The sequence below is a fragment of the Saccopteryx leptura genome, chromosome 2, assembly GCF_036850995.1.
Source record: "Saccopteryx leptura isolate mSacLep1 chromosome 2, mSacLep1_pri_phased_curated, whole genome shotgun sequence".
NCBI classification, from domain to species: domain Eukaryota; kingdom Metazoa; phylum Chordata; class Mammalia; order Chiroptera; family Emballonuridae; genus Saccopteryx; species Saccopteryx leptura.
The window spans coordinates 5,764,085-5,790,061 of NC_089504.1; the positions used below are offsets into that span (position 1 = coordinate 5,764,085).

At 58.4% G+C, this 25,977-nt stretch overlaps 1 protein-coding gene across 1 annotated transcript; it reads right to left on the minus strand.

Moving 5' to 3' along the window:
- Window positions 1-1,153: 1,153 nt before the first annotated feature.
- PRDM12 (PR/SET domain 12) lies at window positions 1,154-15,538 on the minus strand. Its single transcript, XM_066365567.1, has 5 exons — window positions 15,316-15,538; window positions 13,370-13,560; window positions 11,824-11,979; window positions 3,330-3,441; window positions 1,154-1,560 (listed from the first exon to the last, which is right to left on the minus strand). Exons 1-5 carry the CDS (start codon window positions 15,536-15,538, stop codon window positions 1,154-1,156), a joined length of 1,089 nt encoding a protein of 362 aa, XP_066221664.1.
- Between the last annotated feature and the right edge of the window lie 10,439 nt (window positions 15,539-25,977).

Here is a 25,977-nt window from a genome sequence, read left to right on the forward strand (position 1 = left end):
TTACAGTTATACATACAATCAAATAATATATATCACAGTTTTGTAAATATCATTTTAGATAAGTATTTACAAAGTTAAAGTGACCATTTTCTGGAAGCAGAACACAATTTCTTGAAAACTCTATACACTTTATACTTTTCAATATTATTATAGTTTCTTTATCTTACAAAACGCCCTATGGAAATACTAGTAAATGACACCAGAGGGCGCCCAGGACCGAGTTTGGGGAAACGGGAAAGAGCAAGGGAGAGCGTGGGCTGACAGTGCGGACACTCACCCCCGCCCCTTCCTGCTCAGCTAGGAAGTGCTCTCTCCGCAATCTAGTCTGGCCCTCCTCTTGCTGGAGTGTGGCGGCGAGGATGGGCAGGAAAACTTCCCTTTCCCAAACATGATGTCAGTTTGAAGGGGAGGGGGCCTTTGTCCAACTCTTTTTATAGATGGGAATAAGGGAAACTAAGCCCAAAGAGGGGCAGGGCCTGGCCCGGGGTCCCACAATGTATTTCCCTTTTGCCTGTACTCAACACTGCAAAGCATCCGTGCTTCCCACATCGCCAGGGAGCCGTGCTGGGTCTGGTGCAGGAAGGTGGCCTAACAGAGACACCCCCTCCCAAGAGCAATGCACGTTTCTCTGGGCCTTTTTGGGCTGCCGCTGAGCCCTGTCAGCCCCCAACTCTCAAGGTCGTGTCCGTGACTCTGGACATTGCAGGACACCCGTCCCAAAAGGCAGGACGAGGAAATAGATGGGCGTACACCAGGCCACTCCCAGCACACAGCTCTCCGTGGGGGAGTTTGCGGTTCCTTCCCCCTCGTAGGGCCCTCGGAAACTTTCAGTCCCCTCTTCTGCCACCCACGAGGGGAATGCCAACCTGGGCGGCCGGCTAGAGAGGAGGAGAGAGACTTGGAGGTTAGGCCCGGCATGGGGACCACCCACCCCAAGAGGAGGGCAGCCAAGCAGCTGCAACCAGCTGGGTGACTCCTGGGAAAGGAACGTCGTCTCCCAGTGTCCTCATCTGAAAAACGGGGCGACAAGTGTATGCCTGGGGGTCTCGGAGCGCACCAACACTGCGGGGTCCCCGGGAAGAGAGAGGAGCCAGGCTCCGGGGCGCAGCAGGCGGGGAGGCTGGGCCCGGGCGCGCGGGCGCGGGCGCGGCGCTCACAGCACCATGGCCGGCAGGTGGTGCGCAGCGGCAGCCGCGGCGGCGAGCGCGGGCGCGTGCGCATGCGGCGCGGGCAGCGCGGGCGAGTGCGCCTGCAGCGCGGCGCTGGGCGGCCGGTGGCGCGCGCTCTTCTGGTGGGCACGCAGGCCCGCCAGCTGCGAGTAGGCACTCTGGCACACCTGGCACTTGTAGGGGCGCTCGCCCGTGTGCAGGCGGACGTGGTTGCGCAGTGTGGACGACTGGCTGAAGCGGCGGTTGCAGAAGCGGCACACGAAGGGCTTGTCCAGCGTGTGGATGCGCATGTGAGAGCGAAGGTTGCTGCGCGAGTTGAAGCCACGATGGCAGATGACGCAGCGCATGCGACCGGCGGTGCCCGCCGTCGAGTCCGCCGGGTGGAAGTCCTCTGGCCACGAGGCCGGGGCGAGAGGGGAGAGCGGGGGCCATGGGACAGGCGGGGAGGGGGCAGAGAGAGCAGCCTCATTAAAACCGCGCGGCTGAAGACCGACATCCCCGCCCTACCCTGCGCACGCGCACGCGCCCGCTCCTCTCGGGGATCAGCCCATCACACATTCACCGAGGGTTCCTGGGCAACTGATGGGGAGCGCTGGCAGGGGGTGGGAGAGGTAGTAAGGGCCCTGTTTGGGATCAGACAGGACTCCAGACCATGCTGTGAAACTCGAGACTTAGTGACCAAACCTCAGCCTTCTCATCTGTAAAATGGGAGTCTACTACAACCTCACGGATCTCTGCGGGACTACGGGGGATGATCACAAAAAAACTGCCGGCTGTTGAAGGCTACTCTGCTGAGGACTTCCTTGCCTTAGCCTGCCTGTGCGAAGTGCCTGCCTCGCAGTAGTCTTCTATAAACGGAAGTCACTATTATAACCCTACATGCCCTCAAAAAATCCCTTTCGGTTTTTTTTTTATCCCACAAACATTTACTGAGTGCCTACTATGTACCAGGGAACTGTGCCTCCCCTTCCTCACCCCTAAAATGGAGGTAATAATGGCATCACTCTATGAACCTGCTGTAAGGACTAGAGAAATTACTGTTTGTAAACATTAACTTCAGAGTAAGGGTTTAGTGAGCATAATTCATGAGCCTCAGATTCATCCTCTAAAAACAAGGATAATCAGCCTGACCAGGCGGTGGTGCAGTGGATAGAGCGTTGGACTGGGATGCAGAGGACCCGGGTTTGAGACCCCGAGGTCGCCAACTTGAGTGTGGGCTCATCTGGCTTGAGAAAAAGCTCACCAGCTTGGACCCAAGGTCGCTGGCTCCAGCAAGGGGTTACTCGGTCTGCTGAAGGCCCACAGTCAAGGCACATATGAGAAAGCAATCAATGAACACGGTGTTGCAACGCGCAATGAGAAACTAATGATTGATGCTTCTCATCTATCACCGTTCCTGTCTGTCTGTCCGTCTATCCCTCTCTCTGACTCACTCTCTGTCTCTGTAAAAAATAAATAAGTAAATAAATAAATTAATTAATTAAAAAAAAAAAAAACCAAGGATAATCAAATTTCACAAGATTTTCTGAGGACGAAATGGGATAATATCCGTGAAGCTTTTAGCTCAATACTTGGCACAAAATAGGTCTTGAGAAAATGGTCTCTGTCATAATGATCAGGGTCCCTCCAACACACACGGAGGCACATTCTGCCCCGCCTTCATTCAGCAGGTTTACACTAAATGCCTACTCCGAGCCAGCTGGGCACCAGCGACAGGGTAGGAAAAGGTACTGAGTGTTGTGACTGAAAGGGAGCTTAGAGGTCATCTTACTCGACCTCACTCCTTTAAAGACTGAGGAACTGGGTCGCAGTGCCATTCCTAAGATCATACAGCAGAAGAGGAACTCCATCCAGGCTATCGCAGCCCGGCCCCTTGCCCTGCCAAACCCGGCTGCCTCTCTGTTGCACTACCTACACCATCACCTGCCCCCAGTCCGTTCTGGCCAGAAAACAGGAGATCTGCCTTCCTCTCATGCCTGGACCATGGTGCTGTCTCCAGAGGTACTGACCTCCTTGAATCAGTACATCCCATGTGCTTAATGGCGTTGGAAGATTAGCCAGGGTCCCTGGAAGCCAGTAGCCTCCCTACCCCCCCCCCCCCACACACCACACGGGTTTCCAGGGGTCCTTTGTCATTGTGGCCTCATGAAGAATACCTACCATGCTTGTTCTTCTTCTGCTCCTCCTCTAGCCCAGGGACCCCGGGGATCCCTAGGAAGGTGTTGTGCGAGTTCCCATACCACACCAGCAGCTCCTGGTCGGGTGGGATCATCTGTAGGGAGGAAGGCAAAAGGAGGTCAGGGCGGCAGTGGTCTGTGTGTGCGTGTACATGTGATCGTGTGTGAAGGCGGAGCTCTCTGCACATCCCCTCACGGCCCGAAGGCAGCGGGCCTGGCACCTGCCATGGAAATGTGGCTCCAGTCTCAGCCCGGAGAAAACCACGCAGGGTCCGGTTCTGCAAACCAACCCCAGCAAGGTGCACAAACACTCAGGAGACGCTGACATGCTCCGCTCACCTCTCCCTGCCCAGGCTTCTCACCGTCAGGGGGAGCAGAGCTGCCTCCCAGCCGTGCAAGTGCTCCCACGCTGATGGCGACAGCACAGAAGCCTGACAGCAAGCAGAAGTAACGGAAGACCAAAAGCTAGAAAACTTCATTTCTTACCGAGGGGAACCAGGGTCAGCCAGCCCGCAAGCCTGCAAGCTGAGCTGCATACTCCCAGGAGCACGGGGAGTGGGGCACCCCCTGGTACTTGGTTACACCCTGCTCAGTAACGTTCTGGAAGCAGCTCTCATCCAAAGCACCCACAGGGCAGCACACATCACAGGTACAACTCCCCCCATCGCAGGGCTCTGCCCACTCCATGCACGTGGCAACTGTTACAAAGAAGCACTCGGGTTGATGAACTGTCTCCACATAGGAAATGCTGGGCCACTCAACCTTAAACAAAATCCCTGTGCCATGTCCTAGACATAGAACTCTACAGATGGTGACAGGGCTCTGCCGCTCCCAGGGGAGCACCTGCCCCAGGGAAACGGCCCTCAGGAGGGAGGATTTGCAGTGACAGTCCAGGGAGGCTGTGGAAGGCCCACTCCTGAGTGGGGCTGACCAGAAGCACCTCCTCTCCGTGACATCGCAAGGGACTCCCAGTTACCCCTGCCAGGGACATTGGGTAGTGGGCCCAGCCAGCTAGAACAAACGAGAAAGGGGCAGCCCATCACCCTCCTGAGTCCTGGACCCCTAAGAAATGGCTTTGGCACCCACCCCAGGAGTCACTCTGATCTGCCCAGAGAAAGATGGACACCTCCAGGCAACAGCTGGTTTGTTTGCTTAGTGGGTCCTCTTTCAGTGAAGCACAGAATATCAGATGGGGTTCCATTTCGGGGTGTCTGCTATCACAGCAGAGCAGGACCCTCCATTGGCCTCTTGGTCAGAGCGAAGGCCCCACCCCTTCCATGTGGTTCTAGCTGGCAGACTCCCACCGTGCTGAGGACCTGCTGTTGAGCACACCTTTCTTCCTCTGGTCAGAGCCAGAAGACACTCAGATACTCACAGCCAGCTAGCTCTGCTCCCCGGAAGCAGAGGGACACGGAGAGAGGCGGGGTGGCAGAAGGAACGTGCCAGGGAGCCCAGGTGACCGAATCCTCCTAAGACTCAGCCAGGGGCCACCATGACCCTTTTCAATAGGCCGCAGGGCCTATACCGCATCGCGTCAAGCCTCAGGGTGAGTGAGTGACAAGAAGCCAGGTGGAGGGTGCCACGCCAACTCAGACTGACAGGGCTTGAATATGGAAGAACCAAGTGCAGTCTGAACCCAAGGAAATTCAGCTGGTGCTTCAAAGAAAGCCGGCACCAGAGCAGAAGTCCCAGAGGCCTCTCTGCTCATTCACAGTCGTGGCCGCTGTCCAGGGGACCAGCAACTCAGAGCAGGAAGCCCTGTTAGAAGAGGGCACGGCGAAGGGAGAGGTTTGGCGAGCCCCTTAGCAGAGAGGAGGATGAACTAAAGTATTTCAGATAAACTCATTGTGAAGAAAGCCGCTCTCCACGACACAGTGCTAATGGGTCCTCTGTCACCCAGTCCCTACCTAGGTGACCTTACATAAGTTGCTTTCCCTCAGATGAGGGGGCAGGGGACCCCTAAGGTCCCCCAACTTTACCACCCTGGCCAGGTAGCTCAGTTGGTTAAGCATTATCCTGACACGCCGAGGTTGCGGGTTCCATCCCCAGTCAGGGCACATACAAGAATCAACCAATGACAGCACGAATATGTGGAGCAATAAATCAATGTTTCTCTCTCTGTGTCTCTCCCCCATCCTCCCTCTCCAAAACTCAATCAATCAAGAGAGAAAAAAAAAAAGACTCTGACTGTAAGTCACCTCCAACATTGTCCCGATCCCTGGCTTCAACTCCTCTCAGATGAAACCAGACATTTGTCCATTGTGGTTTTTCAAATGCCACCAGTCCCATACCAGATAGTCTGAACGTGCCCTTCCTTCAAGAGATGGTATCACAGGGAGTTCCATCTCAGGCCATTTTGGGGTCCATCAGGCTCCCCACGTGCTAAGCCTGTGACCTTGGCTGGGCAAGCCTCTGGTTCTCAGGACATTCGCACCATTGCTCTGGGCTCACTGGGTACGTGTCAGGGTTCAGTGGAGCCAAACATACCAAGCTCTTTGCACAGTCGATGCCCTGGAGGGCTTGTTATGATTTCTGCCCCGAGCTCGCCAGCCTCTCAGAGAAGCTGGCAATGATCGCTGGTGCACCGAGTCCCGCAGGCATCCCTACAGTGTGGCACGGGGCCGCTGGCACCCTTAAAACCCAGAATGACCCATGCCTTTGCCTTCACTGTCCAACAAGAGCACAGGCTGGGCCCATAGGGCCCAAGGACAGCAGTCCCACCTGGTGCCACCACGTCCTGGCCCCATATCACACCAGAGAGCACAGACGAGGGGTGGGGAGGCTCAGCAGCCCCCAGCTGACGTCGCCAGAGCCACCTCTCTCCACCTCCAGATTCGAGGTCTGGGAATCGATGACCTAAGTCAGCACAAGCATCTCTTTTTTTTCTTTTTTTTCTTTTTTTTTTTTAACAGAGGCAGAGATAGACAGGGACAGACAGACAGGAACGGAGAGATGAGAAGCATCAATCATCAGTTTCTCATTGCGCGTTGCGACTTCTTAGTTGTTCATTGATTGCTTTCTCACATGTGCCTTGACCGCGGGCCTTCAGCAGACCGAGTAACCCCCTGCTGGAGCCAGCGACCTTGGGTCCAAGCTGCTGAGCTCTTTGCTCAAGCCAGATGAGCCCGCGCTCAAGCTGGTGACCTCGAGGTCTCAAACCTGGGTCCTTCTGCATCCCAGTCCGACGCTCTATCCACTGTGCCACCACCTGGTCAGGCAGCACAAGCATCTTAATTTTAATTGACAATCACAATGATTATTATATCCGATAACAAAAAACATGGTGATGATGAAGGAGGAGCCAAGAACGTCTGAGATTGCCCAAAATTTGAATATTATTATTCAAAATGGTTATTGAGAATATTCTTTCTTACAGAAGAGCTTCCATATTGACTGTTTCTATGTAAGGGTGAGCCATTTATTTGCTCACATTTTTTAAAATTACTAAAATTAATTATAAAATCAAATCAATGGTGCAGACCTATGGACAAAAATGTGTAAACACGTAAAAGGGCATCTAGTGAAAAGCGACTCTCCCACTCTGGAAGCCTGTCACCGCGGCCGGTTTCCTGTGAGTCTTTCCCCAGGAAAGGTCTGTCATTTTGAGACTATTAAATGATGATTTAAGGTCTGTGGGCTGCAGCATGATGGGGCAGAGTGACTTCCACTTTCAACATGATGCATCTGATTTTTAAAAATTAATGAGCCACTTTCGTACCGTTTTTATACAAAAAACACTTTTTTTTTTTTAAAGAAAGAAAATCTGTGAAGAAGAACCTAGTGGAATGGAGAATGACACATAACTGCAGACGGCGAGAAGCTCCCAGCTCTCGAAGCCCAGCCAGGGAGGGCAGCCTCGCCCCGCAGAGGCTGGAAACTGGCGCCCCCTTCAGCCCTGCAGAGCCCTGGAAAGCCAGAGGCTGCTCCCGGCCTGGACATCTGGTCTCTGCCTGTTCCTAGACACTCTTCATGCAACAGCCCCGCAGATCGAGACCAGGAGACCAAGGGAGAACAGGCAGCCTCTTCCCTGGGATCCTGGTACTATTGTCTGGAGACCCCCAGGTTCCCACCAGCCTGTCGCCTAAGAGCAAAGGACAGCCACAGCCTCCTGCAGGCCCCCTAGTGCCCTCTCTAGTACTGATTCTCTATGGCCAACAACTCCAGCCTGGCCCAGCCGGGGCTCTCTACTGGGGCTCAGAGAACCAGAATCAGCTATTGGTTTGCTTTTCTGGGAACAGGGACTGGCTCAGGACATGCAATTCCCAAAGCAACTGAGTCCCACACCCTAAAATCCCCACCACCAAGCCTGGAGGTGGGTGGGGAGAGTACCGGGACCCCAGGCTTTCATTGGCAAATGACACAGTCTCTCAACTCATGCTTCTTAACCTTCCCTATCGGCCCACAAGTTTTGTTCTTCCCCCTTCCTATTCCTGATTTTTTTTGTTATAAATTGAAATGATGGGGTTTGGGGTTTGTTTTACTAAGAGAAATTCGTGCTACACTACTGACCGTGTTCCCAGGAGGCTCTCCTGCCCTCCGCGTCCCCAGCCGTGCAGACACCCTCATCTAGAAGGATCTCAGTGTCATCTGGACGGATATCAATTTCCATTGTATTACAGATATCCTGACACACCAATTAATAGAGTCCCAGCAAAGAGATATTGGCCAGGGAGGCCCCACAGCATGGTGACCAAAGGCTCTGCTCTGGGTCAGACAGGCCTGGATTCAATGGCTCAGCAACTTCCCGTGATCTCCCTGAGCCCTGTCCCATTGTCATTAAAATGAGCATAGTGATGGAGAGCACCTCACAGGGCTGAGAGGATTCCGTTTCTAAAAAGTTACTAAGCTCTGGCTGATAGCTGATAGCTCCGTTTGGATGGAGCATCTGCCTGAAGTGAAGAGGGTGCCGGTTAGGTCAGTCAGGGCACATACAGGAACAGATTGATGTTCCTGTCTCTCTCCCTTCCTCTCTCTCTCAAATCAATAATAAAAAAATTTTAAAATAATAAGAGGCTAAGCCCCAGCAGCTTCTGACACATGGTAAGTGCTCACACAGGTGGCAGTGTTGTTAATGTTGCTTATCTGTGAACGGAGCACGGTAACTGCATCCACTGATGAACACGATGAAGACAATGGTGTTTGTGGTGTTTGTCCATCCGTATGGGGCCAACAAAACAAAAGGGGAGATGAGGCCAAGGGGCTCCACGGGGCTCCCCTGGGCTCCCCTGGGGGGGGGGGAGGAGCTCAACTGCCTGAAATGAGGAGGAAAACAGCAAAAAGAAAAAGCCCACATTTCAGGGCATAGTAACTTGCCAAAAAAATAAGGAGGGGGAAGACTGGGAATTTTCTTGCCAATTTTCAAATCCAAAACCTTCAAAACTTATTCCTACATCCTTTTCTTGTGCTGAGTTTTGGAGTCAAAGGTCTTGCTCCTGGGCGTAGGGGTGGGTTAGGGTGGCATTATTTTCCTGGGAGAACTGGGTCCATGTGTTTCCCTTTCAGCCCAGCCTCCATCACCTGCAGGAAGAATAATCCATTCAACATTTAGCTCCCACTGGCTACGGGCTGGGATTTTTGTAGCTGTGACCTTTTAGGCTCCCGAGATGATAGTAAATGCTTCCTAGTTGAAACGAGCAAGGGGGCGGGTGCCCCAGGGATCACATGACAGTAGAGAAAGCCAGACACAAAACAGTTCTGGGGACTCTCCGTTGACTGGCTGGCCTCGAAACCCCCCCACCCTTGTCTCCACTTGGACGGCTGTCATTTCCGATTTGTGGAAAATTTGGAAGCAGCGGTGGTATGTTCCACTTATTGGATAAAGATCTTCCATTTTTTGTTTTTTGGGTTTTTTAATTTTTATTTTTTTTGTCAAGTAATGGGTGACTGTTACGGAATATAAATAGTTCTCAGTGACAGAAAGACTAAGAACACAGATCACACAGAGGCCTCTCTCCCAGGCTAACCTGCACACAGGCACAAGACAAACAGCTGACTCTTCCAGAGACATCTGGGAGCGGCCTGGGCACAGCGGTTCCTTCTGGTCGGGCCTAGAAGAGCCGAGTGCGCTCTGGCCTTGGACCTGCTGCCTGGCGGTCACACATGCCCAGACACTTACTCTGGTAGGTGGGGCCTGACACTGCAACCCAGCGTGAGAAAATGATCACCAGAGAAAAACGTGCCCAACTTCACTTATTCAAAATAAAATGGGTGGCCCTGGCCAGGTAGCTCAGTTGGTAAAAAACTGTAGTCCAGGTACACAGAGGTTGCCGGTTCAATCCCTCATCAGGACACATGTTTCTCTCTCTCCTCTCTCTCTCTCTCTCTCTCTCTTTCTCTCTAAAATCAATAAGTAAAAATTTTAAAAATTTTTTATAAAGATTTTATTTATTCATTATAGAGAGGGGAGAGAGAGAGAGAAGGGGGGAGGAGCAGAAAGCATCAACTCCCATATGTGCCTTGACCAGGCAAGCCCAGGGTTTTGAACCGGCAACCTCAGCGTTTCCAGGTTGACACTTTATCCACTGCGCCACCACAGGTCAGGCTAATTTTTTTAAAATTTAAAAATTGAAGGGGTGGTATTTTGTGTTCCCTTGCCCTTGGAGGTCTCCTGCAACTGCCCCGCCCTCTGACTCTGCATTTCTGTATAAATGTCTATCAACACAGTCCTGGCTCCGGTCAGCTCCCAGCCAGCGCGATGAGAGAGGACACATAGCGAGATGAGACTCGGTCCCCGTGTCTGCCCTAGCCAGAGCCCTTCTGCCAAATCACCTGGCACTCCTGGTCTGTTTCCTCTGTGCCCGCGTGCGTGCGTGCGTGCATGTGTGTGTGTGTGTGTGTGCACGTGTGCCTGTGTCTGCACAGGAGGGACGGCGTGCGTGTGCATCCCCGGGCTCAGCCGTATCAGGATGGTGGGGTAGCAGTGGACACACGTCAGTGTGTGTGTGAGGCCGAGAAGGTGAGGGGGTGAATCTGGGGGTGCTCTCTAGTAGAAGTGGGGTTCAGCTACACCTAAGGCCAACCCGAGGCTGTCTGGTGGGGAATCCTTGCTCTCACAGGGTGGCAGCCCGGCTGGATGGTCACGGGAACCACTCTGTCCTGGGCCCCGGACACCTTCGGCCCTCGGCCTGGCACATCCCACCCAGTCCAGAAATGTTCACCTTTCCTTGTCTTCCGCTTCCTGGGCCTCCCAAGGCCCCCCCGCCCCCTCAGCCGGGACCCACTGCCTAGCCACACCAGACAAACACCATTCTGGGGTCACCCCTAGGAAACTCCCTGGGGCCGGCTTATTCAGGGGCCACTGGTCCTCAGTTCCAGAAGCTGCTAGGCCCCAGAGCCCTCCGGCCTTGAAAGGACTTGGAGCTCTGAGGCCCAGGGAAAATGGAGGGTGAACGCACAAGAAGTCATTCTCTGACTCGAGAGGAGCTCCTTCAGACCACCTGAAAAACTCAAACCAAGCCCAGTGCCACCCCAGGGGGCACTGTGGCTCTCCCTGCCTGCATGCAGAGGCATGAGGTCCGGACAAGCCCACCGCCACCCTTGAACAGCACTCACCGACAACCTGACAACGTGCCACGGGGCAGCCGGGCAGCTTGCCCCCTCCTGGGCCAGACACCGAATGAATTCCTGCCAAGGGACACTGTCCGGGGAAGACCACCAAACCACACCACTCGCCATCGGCTCCTCCCCAAACACCGTGAGCTTGTCTGCCTTTGTCCAAGCGGCTCCTTCTCCCAGCCTTCTCATGCCCTGGGCCAGGCTTGGCTCCCCGCCTTCGGGCCACGGAGCCATGGAATACAATCTTTGTCTGTCTGCCTCCCTCCTTTTCTCTCTCCTCTGAGGAGTTTCGCCCAGCGCGGGCATTAGTGTCAACACTGTCCCCGGTGCCCTGTAAGAGCTCCTGCGTCTGCCTGCCCCCAGCTGAGATCCCGTGTCCACATCTGTAAACCGTAGCGACCGCAGCATCCACCCATGTACATCAAATACGTGAGCAGTACACAGGATGACGCCTACACAGCATCTAGGAGAGGCCTGACACCCAGAGCGCTCAGCACGTGACGCTGAGACCAGAGTAATGGTCCCCGTGTCATCGGTGTCCCACGCACGCAGAACAAGGGACAACGCACAGCTGACACGGTGCAGACATATTGCCCCCTCACCCACCCAAATGCTCTCCCTGGGCCGCCTTCCTGTATCTTGCTCCCCGTAGCTCTGTGGCTTCTGAACCCCAGGACACCCCCGGGGATCTCACTGTGGAGGTGCTCATGACATTCCCAAAGGCGTCAGTCAGGTCAAAAGTTCTGTCCTTTCCGATCTCTAGCGGGAAGCGTGCCTGGAGGCCCTACTCCTGAAGACCATGATGCCCGGGCCTCGGCCTCACAGCCTGGGCCGGGCCGGCGCGGCCGTGTCAGTGCTCCCCTGTCCACAGCAGACCTCGGACACGCTGCCCCGTTGCTCCCTGCACCAGCATGTACACTCACCTCGATGGCCTTGTAGAAGATGCTGGTGCCGATCTGGACCACCTCCAGGTTCTGCTCCTGCTCATTGCGTGCACATTTGATGTAGGTCATCCAGCTTCGGTGGTCCTCCTGGCTGGCATCGATAAAGTAGCGTACGGTGCCATCCTCATTGAACACCTAGGCACAGGTGAATTGGGGACCAGGTGAGGCAGGAGCTATGTCATGTGTGCCACCTGTGGCCAGGCCAAGGCCCCACACCAGGCGCATCCACACACTCTTTCTCCATCCTCACGATGGCCCCGGGAAGAGGACAAAGCTCTCATCATCTCAGTTTTCCAGCTGATGCAAGAGAGGTTCAGAGTGGTACAGGGCCCGAGGCCAGCCGGCTAGAAGTGGCCAGTAGGGAGTCAGTCTCTAGGGTCCCACAGGCTCCTTCCTGCGGTCCTCTCCACCCTCAGAAGAAAAGGGCTTTGGAGGAATCTCTGATGGGACAGAGCAGCATCCAGCTAGCTCTCTGGGGATGGAGAGGTGCTCTCCAGAGCAGTGGACAGCAGGGGCCAAAACCATAGGGAAGCCTGGAGCTGTAAGGCTAGCTCCCCAGGGCACCTGGCCCAGCCTAAGCCCCTTTGTGGGAACTGCCAAGTATATTCAGAGATCAAACTGGACCCCAACTTCCTAACCCAGCAACAAGAGCTGGCTTGGGCCTGCAGGGGCACAAGAAAGTGAGGTTAGGGGAGACTTCTGGGCCATCCCCGTTTCTGTCCTCGCTCCCCGGACCTGACCGGCTGCAGTATTTGTCAGCTGTGCTCCTCCAGGCCCTGCCCAGTGGGACCTGTGATGGGGAGCCCTCTGAGGGGAGGGCAGTGAGATTAGGGAGGGGGTACCCTAGCTTGGCCTCTGCAAGGTGCCAGCCCCAGGAGGAGGAAGTGCTTTGGGAGATGCTTTGTCCTCAGGGCGACCCTCCCTGGCATCTGGCAGTTTCGGGGGAAGAGGATCTGAGGCCTCTCTAAGCTTCAGTTTCCTTCTGTAAAATGGGAATAGTAACTCATGGGGCTGCTGCAACCTTCAGCCGAATGCAGGACCCTGCTCAACGCTGACTCAGCGCCAGGTCACCGGTGAGCTTTTCCAATGTCATCGTCCTGCCTGGGTGCTGAAGTTGATTCCCCAGAAGCACGGGCCTCCTTCGTGCTCCATGCCAACCACCCCCAGTCCCAGGCCAGGGCTGGCTGTGAGGAACTTTCTGTGCCGCTTCCGGGTGAGGGAAAAATGCAGATGGCTCCCAGCTCTCAGCGGGACCCTGGGCAAGGGACCTGTTCCCCTTGGGTCTCAGTGTGCCCTCCTCTGTGAACTGGGCCAACAACAGTCGCACTCTCTAGAGCTGGCCAGAGAAAAGAGGGTCCGATTTTTCCAAATGAAGCCTTTGGGGCGCATACTGGGGCGGGCTGGGGAGGTCCGGCCTGGGAGAGCTGCCAGGCCAGAACGCCAGGGCTCCCAGCAAAGGCGGAGGCAGCTGCAGCGGCAGCCGGAGGCCCCACCCCACCTCCTCCCCGAGCCAGGGGGTGCTCACCTCCCACATGAGGTTGTTGTTCTTGCAGATGTCCACATGCTCCGGGGCGATGACCCGGCCGGTGAAGGGGCCCATCTCGGTGCCCGCTTTGATCCACGTTTTGGAGAAGATGCCGAGGCCCTCGCCCGGGATGGAACTCTGCGCGATGATCACCTCCGCCGGCAGCACCAGGCTGGACAGCTTCTGCACTTCTGCGGGGCGGGGGCCGGGCGCCTGGGTCAGAGCCCGAGGACTCCACCCATGCTGCCCACTGACCAACCCCAACCCGCCTGCCGGCCGGGGCGACTGCAGGGTGTGTGCAGGGGGCGCCTGGGGGCTGTGGAGACTCAGCGACCCAGGTGTCCTCTGTTCGCAGCAGGGAACCCTCAGTGCCCTTGAAATCGGTGCTTTGGAGCTTATTTCTAGGAGATTTGTTTTTTTTTTTTTTTAAAGTTTCTCCACGAAGTCTCAAAGCACCCACAATTTCTCCTGCCCTCCACCCCGGAATAGTTGAAGGACTGCAGCGACTGCGGTGAGTGATTTTTACAAACGGGTAAACCGGGGCCCACTCTCCTGAGAAAGCCACGGCCAAGCCCAGACTCTTTGCCCAGCCCCGTCTCCGGTTCTTCCGCGCCTCTCTCGAAACTCACTTGGCGCCCGGGCACCGAGTACTGGCGACCTCTGACTCCTTTTGGGGTTCAGGAGACCTCGCTCTCAGGGCGGGCTGGCCGCGCTGGAAACAGACCTCGGACTGCGAGCCCACGGGGGCTCAAAAAGAAACCAGGGACTCTGCGCTCTGGCGCGCCCGGGCCCCTCTCTGCGACCCAGGTCCGGGACGCCAGGAAGGGCGGCTCCCGGCCCCAGGCGAGCCCGGGCAGTCGCCTCTCGGGGCCGGGAAGAGCCGGGACAGCCCACTACCCCCCGGGGTCCCCCTGCCGGGGCCCAGCGGCCGGTGTGGGAGCGGCGAGAGGCGCCGGGGCGGCCTCCGTGTCTTACAAGGTTCCCCTCTAAGCTACCTGGGAAAATACCCGGCGAGCGGGCCGGCTGAAAACGGGGGGTTAAACGGTGTCCATTGCGGCGCGGCCGGCAATTTGTCACGCGGTTAAAGCGATTGCATTCATTCGGCTCCATTCGAAAGAAATTGCTAATTCTAAATTCATTAGCCCTGGAAGAATGCTGTAGCAGTAAATTGTAGCTCAATGCGAAGGGGACTTGTTTAAAAGGGGCCGAGGAATTCCCCTTACAAAGAGGGGGGATTAGATGGTTGACATAGCGTGAATGGAAGTGGAATTAGTCTGCACGGTGAATTAAGAGAGGAACAGAGATCGTCAAGGGGAAGAGAGGGCGACGCGCAGGGATGCCAGCGCCCGGGAAAGATATTGTTTGCGGGTTGATGAATGAGGAGTAAGAACTTGAGACATCTTAAAGAAAAGAAACTTTTCTCGCTGCCTTTCTCTTCTCTCCCCCGGTCTCTCCGCGGCTTTCTCTCCCCGCCCGCCCTCCGCCCCCCGCCCCCTCCCCGGCCCCCCGCTGCCTTTTCAAGTCCTGGGTTTAAGTGGGAACTTTCCCCGGTCAAGCCCAAGTTAACTAAATGAATTTTAAACCCCTTCTTTTTGAGTCAACTGCTATTACACGCCTAGTAAGGCTTTAAATGCCAGGAACTTGCCGGCTCAAAGGGGTGAGGGTCGGGCCGGGGAGCGCGCGCCCCTCCCCGGACTCCGCAGCGGGGGCGCAGCGATCCTTCTCCCAGCCGCGGGGTGGGGACCCGTCCCCCGCGTCGCCCGGGCCTGGCTGCTCGCGCCCGGCCGGCTTGCGGGAAACTGAGGCCTGCGGAGCAGCCGGAGCGCCCGGATGGACGGGAGAAACTTGAAAGCCCCGTGTCCGTGCCGCGGCCCTCGGGGCGCCAGGTGAGGCACCCAGAGCCGCCCGGAGGAGGGTGCGCGGCCGGCCCCGACGGCGCGACTCACCGCCGGAGAAGGACTGCGCCAGGACCTCGGCGGTGAAGGCCGTCTTGGGGCTGGCGTGGTGGCTCTTGTCCTCGAAGAGCTGCTCGCCCAGCACGTTGCGCCAGCGGCCGTACAGGAAGCTGTGCAGGATGTCGGAGGTGATGACCTCGGCCAGCGCCAGCCCCGGCGCCTTCAGCCCCGTCTTGAGCACCAGGGCCTCAGCCGGGAGCACGGAGCCCATCATGGGCGGCCCGGGGCTCGCCGGCGCCGAAGACGGACGGCCGGGCCGAGAGAGGGGCGCGGAGGAGCGAGAGACGAGGGCTGGCGCGGGCGAAGGAAGAGGAGCAGGGGGGAGATGCGGGTGCGGGAGGGCGGCGAGGGGGCGGCGGGGCGGAAAGTGAGCGCGGGGCGGAGGGCCGGGCGGAGAGGGGAGAGAGACGGAGAGACGGAGAGAGGGAGAGAGGGAGAGAGGGAGAGAGACGGAGAGGGAGAGAGACGGAGAGAGGGAGAGAAGGAGAGAGACAGAGAGAGGGAGAGAGAGGGAGAGACGGAGAGAGGGAGAGAGGGAGAGACGGAGAGAGGGAGAGAGACGGAGAGAGGGAGAGAGACGGAGAGAGGGAGAGAGATGGAGAGGAAGAGAGACGGAGAGAGAGAGAGAGACGGAGAGAGAGAGAGACGGAGAGAGGGAGAGAGACGGAGAGGGAGAGAGACGGAGAGAGGGAGAGAGACGGAGAGAGAGAGAGACGGAGAGAGGGAGAGAGACGGAGAGGGAGAGAGACGGAGAGGGAGAGAGACGGAGAGAGAGACGGAGAGAGGGAGAGAGACGGAGAGAGGGAGAGAGACGGAGAGGGAGAGAGATGGAGAGAGGGAGAGACGGAGAGGGAGAGAGACGGAGAGAGGGAGAGAGACGGAGAGAGACGGAGAGAGAGACGGAGAGGGAGAGAGACGGAGAGAGAGACGGAGAGGGAGAGAGACGGAGAGAGAGACGGAGAGAGAGACGGAGAGGGAGAGAGACGGAGAGAGAGACGGAGAGGGAGAGAGACGGAGAGGGAGAGAGACGGAGAGAGAGACGGAGAGGGAGAGAGACGGAGAGGGAGAGAGACGGAGAGAGAGACGGAGAGAGGGAGAGAGACGGAGAGAGAGACGGAGAGAGGGAGAGAGACGGAGAGAGACGGAGAGAGGGAGAGAGACGGAGAGAGACGGAGAGGGAGAGAGAGAGAGAGACGGAGAAGGAGAGAGACGGAGAGGGAGAGAGACGGAGAGAGGGAGAGAGACGGAGACGCAGCAGAGACGGCAGAGGCGGCGCGGGGTGCAGGAGGGTCGCTGCGGAGAGACGGCGGCGGCGCGGGGCTCTCGGACGCGCCTTCGCCTCTGGCGCACCGGCCCGGACGGTCTTCGCCTTGGCCAAGTCTCGGCGCCTTTATAGGAGCCTCGGTGACCCTCCTAATTGGTTATTAATGACGCCCTGACGTCGGAGGACAGACTTGTACCCGGCCGGGCTCACGGAGCCTTCGCCGCCCCGGCGCCCCACTCGCTCCTCCGCCCCTCCCCGGCCCTTCCTCCCCCTCCTCTTCCTCCTCCTCTCCCCTTGGGAAGCGCGGGGAAGGGGGGAGGCTCAGCCCGCCGCCGGGAAAGGAGGGGGCCGAGCTGGGGAGGGGGCTGAGCGGTCCCTGCTGGGACCCCAGGGACCGGACCGGGCAGCAGGAGCCGCTGGGCTCGGACTCCGCACCCGGGCGCACCCCCTGGCCCGGGCCAGACCTGCGCGCACCAGCCCGACCCGGGCGGGTCCCGGGGCGCTCAGAGGCTCCGAGCCCGGGTCTGGGTTAGTCCCCCCGAACCGGCAGGCCCTGCGCGGGCGGTGCTGATCTCCGCAGGCGGCGCTGCCGGAGCCCGGGCTTCGCTTCACCCGGGCAGCTCCGACCACGCAGCCCGCGGCTCCCGGCCGGGGCGACGCCAGCCCTGAGCCAAGCGGGCTTCGCGGCGGAACAGCGGCCGCCGTCGGGGCTGGCCTGGGGCGGACGTGGCTTCGGGGGCGACGGGCTCCTGGTCCCAGGAGGGCTAGGGCGGGCCGGGAAGGGAGGACGTAGTCCGCACTGGCCGCCGCTGCTGGGAAAAGGCTTTCTTGCTGGATACAGGGAGGGTGGAAAGGGGCTCCGGGCTGTACTGAGCGGACGCAGCGTCCCCCGGAGGGACGCCCTCCCGAGACTGCGGGCAGCCCTGGGCCAGGCCGCGCCGGCTCGAGGCTCCAGCCTCCCAGGTCGTGCCCTCAGTTGCAATTTAGGGAAACCCTTTGCGTTCCAGCACTCCTTCCTTCCTTCCTCCTTCGACCTCCCTCCTCTCCCCTTTCCTCCCTCCTCTCTGGCCCTCACCCCGACGTGAGACTTTCTGCGGGGAGTTCCAGGCACTAGAGCGCCGCGCGGTCCCTCTCTCTCCCTCCCTCCGGAGACAGGGGACGACTGAGCCCAACGCCAGGAGGGAAGGCCAGCGCTTCCTGCGGGCATCGCAGCGTTCCAGGGTGGGTGTCAGGTCCCCAACTCCGGGCCCAGACGGGGGAGGGCGGCACGGAGACACCCCCACACCTGCGGGGCTCCTCAGCCAGCTTCCCCCGCGCTGGTATTTCAGATTCCGTGAACAGAACCTGGATGGCGGGAGGAAGCGACTCCCCAGGTCGTCTCCGCAGGGAGGAGGGTGGGGGGACAGGGGGTGGCCTTCCCACGGGGAGTCACTGCCTTGCGGCCTCTTGGCGAAGAGCTCCCTCCCGCCGTGGGGGTCCCGCCTTCCCTAAGCCAACCCCAGACTTGGCAGCCCGGACCCCCGGCCTCTGCGTGCTGGGCTCTGGCCAGTGATCCCCGACATCTCGGGATCCGCACCCGATCGTAAAGGAAGGACGTGGACAGCCGCCGCTGTCAGACGCCGGGCCCAGGGCCGCCTCGAGGCTGAGGCCTGGGGCGGCTGCACCGGGCAGGAGGCGCGACCTTCCGGCCTCCGCCAGCAGAGGGCAGCGCGGCGGAGAAGCACAGCCGGCGGGCTAGGGTCCCTTTCCGACGCCTCCGGCGAGTCAGTGGCTCCTGCTTGAGCGGAGGGGGCAGACCGAGTCCGGGCGAGGGAGCCCGGCCGGTGCCGGGACTGGGCTTCTAGGAAGACTCGGTGGAAGAAGACGTGCGCCCTGTGCGGAGGACGCGACACCGGGAAGCATGGCCGGGGGCCCCCAGCTCAGTGCCCACGCCCCGCGGGCAACCGCAGCGCCTCTGGGAGACCCAGGGGGAAGGGAGGCTGCTGTGCGTCCTCGGAACGGGCCTGTCCTCTCTGGGCTGGTGTCCGTGTCTGCGCAACTGCTTGGGGTGCACTTTGTGACCTGAGGTTTCTTCCCGCCTCGCCAGGCTGTAGGTCAGGTGACTTCCCTCTGGAAGCCCTGAGGATTTTACCAATTCCCGGACCACACCCTACCAAGCAAAGCCCTCTGGCGCGCAGCATTTGGGTCCTGACCCCAGGGCTCAGAAGGTGGAAGGACTGAGACCTCTGACCGCCAGGGAGCCCTGTTACTTTCTCGAAAACCCACAAACTCGGGGAGCGGCGCTGGGAGTGGGGTGGACACGGGGTCCAGGATACACGCCCGGCTCGTGCGCCCGCTGGCCCCGCGCGTCTCCACCACGAGCTTCAATCGTGCGCTTCTGGTCTAGCCGTGGACCCACCTGGACCGCGCCCCAAAGGAGGGTGTCCTATAGGGAGCGACTCGGTCTAAGGCTCATTGAAACTGGGGAGCAAGAACATTTGTTTTCATCTCCCCTCGCTGATACTGCGAGGAAACTCCCTGCACGCTCCGGGGTTTCCTCGCGGATGAACCCGGTCGTTGTCCGCGGGGTTCGGGCGCAGTGTGCGGGGACTGAAGCCCCCTCCGCTTGCCTCGGCCGGGCCCGAGCTCGCAGGCGCTGCCCCGCCCCCCGCGCGCCCGCGGGGCCGCCGCTCCGCGAGCTGTTTAATATTCATGGGCGTTAATAGAGAGGCCCCCAGTATATCGGCCCATTGTGGGCGGCTCGTAGGGCTTGAATAGGCCCCGGCCCCCTTTCTTCGGCGCAGCTCCCCGAGGGGCCGGGCCAGGAGTGAATGGCCCGCTTCCCGTCCCGCGTCCCCACCCCCTCGCAGGGAGAACATCTTTATCCCCGCCACGGCCGCCGCTGCCCAGGCCCTCATTCACGCGGCCCGGGCTCCGGGCGGAACGAATCAATCGGCCGCGGCTCTTCGGAGGTCATCTCCGTGGCCTGTCTTCTCCTCGCTGAGCCCACGGGAGTGGAGAGAGGGAGGCCGTAGCAGGCCCACGGGGAACACGGGGAGAGGGGAGCGGGGCGGCGCTGGGCGGGCGGGCCGGGCCCCCGCAGGTTAGGAGGGACTCAGGGTCCCACGGCCACCCGGGCCAGGTGGTTTCTACTTGTTGCCCGGTGCAGGGAGGAGGGAGGAGGGAGGAGAGGACGAGGGCAGCGGCCCCAGCGTGAAAAGCCGTCCCACCTCCCCTCCCGGCAACAGTCGCGCCCCTGTGAGCAGGGGGCCCAGGGTGAGGGGCTCCCCGGGCCCCGCGCCCCGGCCTGCAGGGCACTCTCGTTCTGGCCGGCGCACCCAGGCCCGGACGCGCGCTTCAGTGGGGCTTCCCGGTGGAGGGGGCTCGAGCTGGTCAGCAGGGGCCAAGGCGCCCAGGTCCCCGCTCCTCCCGCCTCGCTGTCCCTCGGAGGCGCAGAAAGGAGCCCATTGTCCGCCGGGAAATACATTTTTGGGGGCCGAGTGAAAGCCCGTCTTTCTTTTGAACTTTAGAAGAAAGTCTTCTGCCCTGGCCCTCTGACGGAGAGATTTGTCTCCCCCTCCCGGGGGGCCCCGCTCGCCTCCTCCTCCCGAAACATCTGCTGGGGGGAAAATCCACCCTGGAGGGCAGATCGCGCTCGCTCTAAGCCCCGCGAACTCATTAAAAAGATATTAGCGACGGGGGCGGCTCCCGCGCAGGTATCGATCGGCCGGAACGAGCCCGAGGAAGAAAAGGCGAAGAATGTGGACGGGCCGCGCCCCGGCCCCCTCCCCACTCGGGCCCCCTGCGCCCCCGCCTGGCGGCGAGGACGGGGCCCCTGCGCCGGCACCACGTACTGTCGTCCAGTTGCTCCTGCGGGCGTCTCGCCCCCTCCCCCGGCTCAACCCTCGCCCACCAGGCGCCCCCGCCTCTCGCTCGCTCGCTCGCGGGACCCGGTCTTTCCTCCCCGCTTCCCTCGCTCGCTCGCTCGTCGCCACCGTCGCTCCCTCCACATCCCATGTCTCTCCTTCCGTCTCCTTCTCGCCGCGCCTCCTCCACGCGCGCCCTCTCCTTCCTCTTCGCCTACACTCCGGCCCCCACTCGAGCTTTCTCACCCCCTTTCAGCTTTCTCCTCCCAGTTCTCTGTCTTGCCGCCTGGGGTCTCAATCCTTCTCGTCCCCGTTCCCGCCCTGGCCTAGGAAATGTCTTCCTAGCGTGGGTCCACCTTCTCCCGCCCCCCATGCTCGCCGGCCGGCTCTGAGCTCCAGGGCGTCCCCCCCGTCAGCACAGACAAAGGCTCGACGGCTGCCGTGGAGGGGTGGGGGGCGCGGGCCGCCGAGACGGCTTCAATAGACGTGACTCCGGGCGGCCGGCGCGGGGCTGCGGGCGGAGAGGCGGCGGCAGCCGGGTGAATGGGGACAGCACCCGCCCTCCATCTAATTAGCCCTCACCGCCGGGGAGAGACAAAGGCGCGCCCTGGGGCGCCCACCTCGAGCGCGTTCGCGCGGCGCCGGCTCCGTGGCCGGCCGGTGTCTGGCACGCGAGTCTCTCGGGGAGCGAGGCCTCCCGGAATCTCGGCCCAGCCCCGTCGCTCAGGCCCGCGCCCCCAGGCTCCGCAGGGCCAGCGCCGAAGTCCCGGCAGATCAATGCGGCGGGACAGAGCAGAGAGACGCTCGGGGAAGCGCAGGATCCAGAGGAGACTCGGCTCGCGGGAGACGAGGGCGCACGCTTCTGGAGGCGGAGGGGGCAGGGAGAGGGAGACTGAGGCCGAGGGAGGTCGGGAGGGAAGGATCCCGACGAAAAGCACAGTCTGAGGGTCTGAGGTGGGGACACGAGGACGCGGGGGTGAAGAAATCAGAGGCAGGGATTCCAAGAGACTTATGAGAGTTCGGGAGGCGGCCAAGAGGCAGAGAGAAGGAGGGATGGGGCGCTTCAGACACTGATGTTGGTGTACGTGTGGGGGCGCCCCTCTCTGCCCCTCTTTCTTCGGACCTTCTGGCCTCAGCCCTTCCCGTGAGTCTCGGGGCAGCCAGAAGGAAGCCATCGCTGCCCGCACACACCTCCTTCTTTCTCCAGAGGCCGTTCCTACCCCACACTCAACCTGCCTGGCCTTATTCCACATCTCCACTGCCCAGACTTCTTGACTTCCTGCCTACCAGCCCTTGTGCCTACTCATCCTGCCACCTGTCTATGTCCCCAGAGCAGAGAGAGGGTCCAGCGGTACCCTAATCCTGCCGGCCCCCCCCCCACCTGCCACCATCTACACCTGTCACCTGCTTCTCAGGGAATCCTGGGGCTCTGGCTGCTCCTTTGCTCAACAGATATTTATTGAGCACCTGCTGTGTGCCAGGCACCGCACAAAATCTTAGGGGCACCAGGGTGACCAGGGCAGACCCAGCCCTTGCCATGTTGGACCAGTTTCCAGCAGTACAGGGGCGCATCCCGGTGGGGCCAGAGGTGGTGGCAGCCTCTTCTAGACCAGCTTCTCAGGGTCCTTGTCCGAGTGGCCCCACCTCCACTGGAAAGGGGAAACAGTAACTTTACCTGCCTCATTAAAGCCCTGTGTGCCCGGTTAGCAAGTGCACAATAAAGGGGTGCCCTGTGGCTGTCATTTCTGTTATTGCTCCCTCTAAAAGGTCACTTGGTCTCCCATGTACAGGTCCTCTGAACCCATTAGGAGACACCCCAGGCTCGGATGTGAGTCCAGTCCTGGCTCCAATAGGTATTGCTGGGAGCCATGGCATCCACTTCGCCTCTCTGAGCCTCAGTTTCTTCACCTGCAAAATGGAGATAACAGAGCTTTCATGAGGAGGGTTGTTGTGAGGAAAAAATACATAATGCACAAAAAACTCAGAGGATAGTGAATGTACTTGATATATGGAAAATATCAACAAGTCATTGCGTTTGAAAAGTAACACCTGGTCATGCTTGGGCATCTGTGAAGTATGAAATATGAAAGTATGAACCAAGGTGGGTACCAAATATCGCCTACAAAGGGATACTGAAAAGCACAACCATATGCTAAGGAGGTTGACCAGTATGCCAAAGAGTCTGTGATCCATGTCTTCCAAAGAGTAGCTGGAAAGAAAAAACAACAACCAAAAAAACCCCCTAATAACAAGAGTAACAATAATAATTATTATTAACATTTGTTAGGCACTCACTAAATACCAGTACTTTCAAGCACTTCACAAGGATTTCCTCGATCTCTCCTCACTTAACACACTGCGGTAGCTGCTGTAATTATCCCCGCCTCTCAGAAGAGGAGAGACAGCCGCAGAAAAGTGCTCAGTGCCTCAGGAACAGACCCATCCCCAGGCGACAGTGACCCTGACCTCGGTGACTGCTGTAACAAGGGGTTTATTTTCTCTCATAAAAGACTACAGAGGTAGGTATGTCTCTGTAGGCCCTGGCCCAGCCGCTCAGCGAGGAGAGGCCTGAGGTTCCCTCTGTTCTTATGATCACAAAATGGCTGCTGCGGCCTGGCCATCACAATTGAGGCAGGCAGGAGAAAGGGAAAGTTTCATGGACATCCCCATGGTAACAGACAGCCAAGAGCAGAGCTGAGACACAAAGCAGCCTGACTCCAGGGCAAGGCCTTAACCACTGTCCTGCACGGCCTCCTGGCTGGAGCTGCTGAGGCCAGAGGAGCCACGCCCTTGGCAGACCTGTGTGCCGCCTGCCAACTCCAAGAGGCTGTTCCAGTGGGTAGGGAAGCGGCTTGCACTTGCTGTGGTGAAATCAGGCATGAAGTGTGCAGAGAGGAACTCCATGGTTCCTTCTGACTCATCTCAGCAGCCTGGTGATTGGACCGGCAGCTTTGTGAGGGCGGAGACCTTGCCCAAATCTCCCTTGGTCTCTGAGGCCACCTCTGGGGCCTGGCACACAACGGGGTAAATGAACAACGGGGTGGATGGAGACACGATGGCATGAAGAGGCTGTGAAGGACAACGAGCTGTCTGGACTTGCCCACCTTCTCTGAGTGCCACGAGGAGGCCTCTGTGTCCTAGCTAAGTGGCTTCTGGGGACCTCCAGCTCCATATCAACTGGGCAGAGCCAATAGGCTAGGGCAGCCCAGAACCTCCCAACCCTGGGGTCCAGCCAATGTGTGGAGAGAGATCCTGAGGCCCAGCCACAAATTCTCTCACCTGTACTGACACAGACAAGTGGGACACCGTGTCTCCACGCCTGAAGCCAGAGCCAAAGGGACCCGCTGCAGGGGGCTGGGCCCCCTCGAAGCAGTTGACTCCCACCCACTCGCCCCAGCCAGGGCTTCAGACTGCCTAGGCCTCCCTGCCTCCGGCCTGTATGCCGTCACGTTGCAGGACGCCTCTCGGACAGCACCTTGGTCGTCACTGCTGCGCTACTTCCAAGTCTGTCCGCAGCACCAAGCGTAAAGCAATGATTGCTCCCCCTCTCTGAGAGACCTTTTTCATTTTATTTATTTTATTTTTTTAATTCAATGAGAGAAGGAGAGGCAGAGATGACTCCTGCATGCATCCCTACTGGGATCTACCTGGCAAGCCCACTAGGGGATGATGCTCTGCCCATCTGGGGCATCGCTCTGTTGCTCAACAACTGAGCTCTTTCTTAGAGCCTGAGGCAGAGGCCATGGAGCCATCCTCAGCACCTGGGGCCAACTCGCTCCAATTGAGCCATGGCTGCAGGAGGGGGAGAGAGAGAGAGAAGTGAGAGGAGGAGGGGTGGAGAAGCAGATGGGCACTTCTCCTGTGTGACCTGGCCGGGAATCAACTCTGAGAGCTCCTTTTAGTGCCCATGCTGAGCGCTCGGGTCACACACATGCCCATGTGGCTACTGAAAATTCGTAATGATTCTGTAAGATCTGTTCCAACATTCACCCCATTTTATAGCAGAGGACACTGAGGCCTGGCAAGAGTAATGACGGCGCTCTGAGCCTGTGCCCTTACCCTCTACACCAGGGGTCCCCAAACTTTTTACACAGGGGGCCAGTTCACTGTCCCTCAGACCATTGGAGGGCCAGACTATAAAAAAAACTATGAACAAATCCCTATGCACACTGCACATATCTTATTTTAAAGTAAAAAAACAAAACAGGAACAAATAAAATATTTAAAATAAAGAACAAGTAAATTTAAATCAACAAACTAACTAGTAGTATTTCAATGGGAACTATGCTCCTCTCACTGACCACCAATGAAAGAGGTGCCCCTTCCGGAAGTGTGGTGGGGGCTGGATAAATGGCCTCAGGGGGCCGCATGCGGCCTGCGGGCCGTAGTTTGGGGACCCCTGCTCTACACATTCCCTAGCTATCCACAGCCAGAGAAGAAAACCCTCAGACACTGTATCTTCATATCTGTGAGCCGCTATGCAGGCCCAGTTCCATAGATGTGTCAGGTAATGTGTGCTAAATTGAGCCGAACGGAGATTTTAAATTTTAGACTCATTTACCTCCTCCCGCCTTTGCCTGTGCCCACCTCTCCCCTCTGAGCCTGGAGGCAGACTTTGGGCAATCAGGGAAGACACACTCATGGGAAGACCACTTAAATTAGTTATAGCTACAATGCAGGGGAAGTTTCCTGCTTCAAATGTCCAGTAAATCACATTTATTCTGGAGCCTTCCGGACACCCCAGACTCTCAGGCCATCATGTATTTATTTTGATTAATTATGCAAATATTGAATGCACACCTTCAACGTGCCAGGCTGGACCTGGAGCTTGGGGCCATGGAGCAAAGGCAAGTGGTGCCCTAAAACCTCAGCCCACCCGTGGCAGCTTCTGGCCCCTGGGAACTTCAGCTCAAGGTGAGTTAGTTCAGGTGGGACGTGCTGAGAGCTTGCAGCGTCTGACCCGTCTGAGCACTGAGCACGGAGGAGAAGGCGCGGAGGACCCAGCGGGTCTCTATCCTGGAGGTGCTGCCATTTCCTGAGCAAGTGGGGTGTGGCCTCCAGACGAGGGCCACGCTGCCTGACCTGTGGGGGGGGCATACAATCCTTCTCTGTGGAATTTCAAGGAGAAAAGCCTCACATCTTTGGTCTCCGGCTGGTCGGAGTGTCCTCTTGTTCCCATGGCTCTCGTGAAGGGGGTACCTGAGAGCCACTGACCCACCATGCTGTTCGTCTACGGCACCTCGCTGCCACAACAGCAGGGCCCCACCGTGCTGACGCTGGGTCGCAGCTTGGAAGAGGTGCCTGGCTCAGACTGAGTCTAAGGAGTGCTCAGGGAAGCCCAGAGTCAAGAGAGAAGACCACAAGAGGGGACTGAAATCTGGCACCTACAGCTACAGCAAACATGGCACACAGCCTAACTCCGAGGCAGATTAATATATATCCTCACACTAAGTGCCTACTTACTGCAGTTCCTGACACAACACATGCTCATTTCAAATGAAATTATGAGGTGTGTTAAAAGACAAGAAAAAGCCTGACCTGTGG

Coding starts and splice junctions, on each gene's coding strand:
- PRDM12 (XM_066365567.1), bottom strand. CDS start 15,538: ATGATGGGCTCCGTGCTCCCGGCTGAGGCCCTGGTGCTCAAGACGGGG. Junction 13,561..15,315: donor GGCGCAGTCCTTCTCCGGCG/GTGAGTCGCGCC, acceptor CCCGCCCCGCAG/AAGTGCAGAAGCTGTCCAGC. Junction 3,442..11,823: donor TCTTCTACAAGGCCATCGAG/GTGAGTGTACAT, acceptor TCCTCCCTACAG/ATGATCCCACCCGACCAGGA.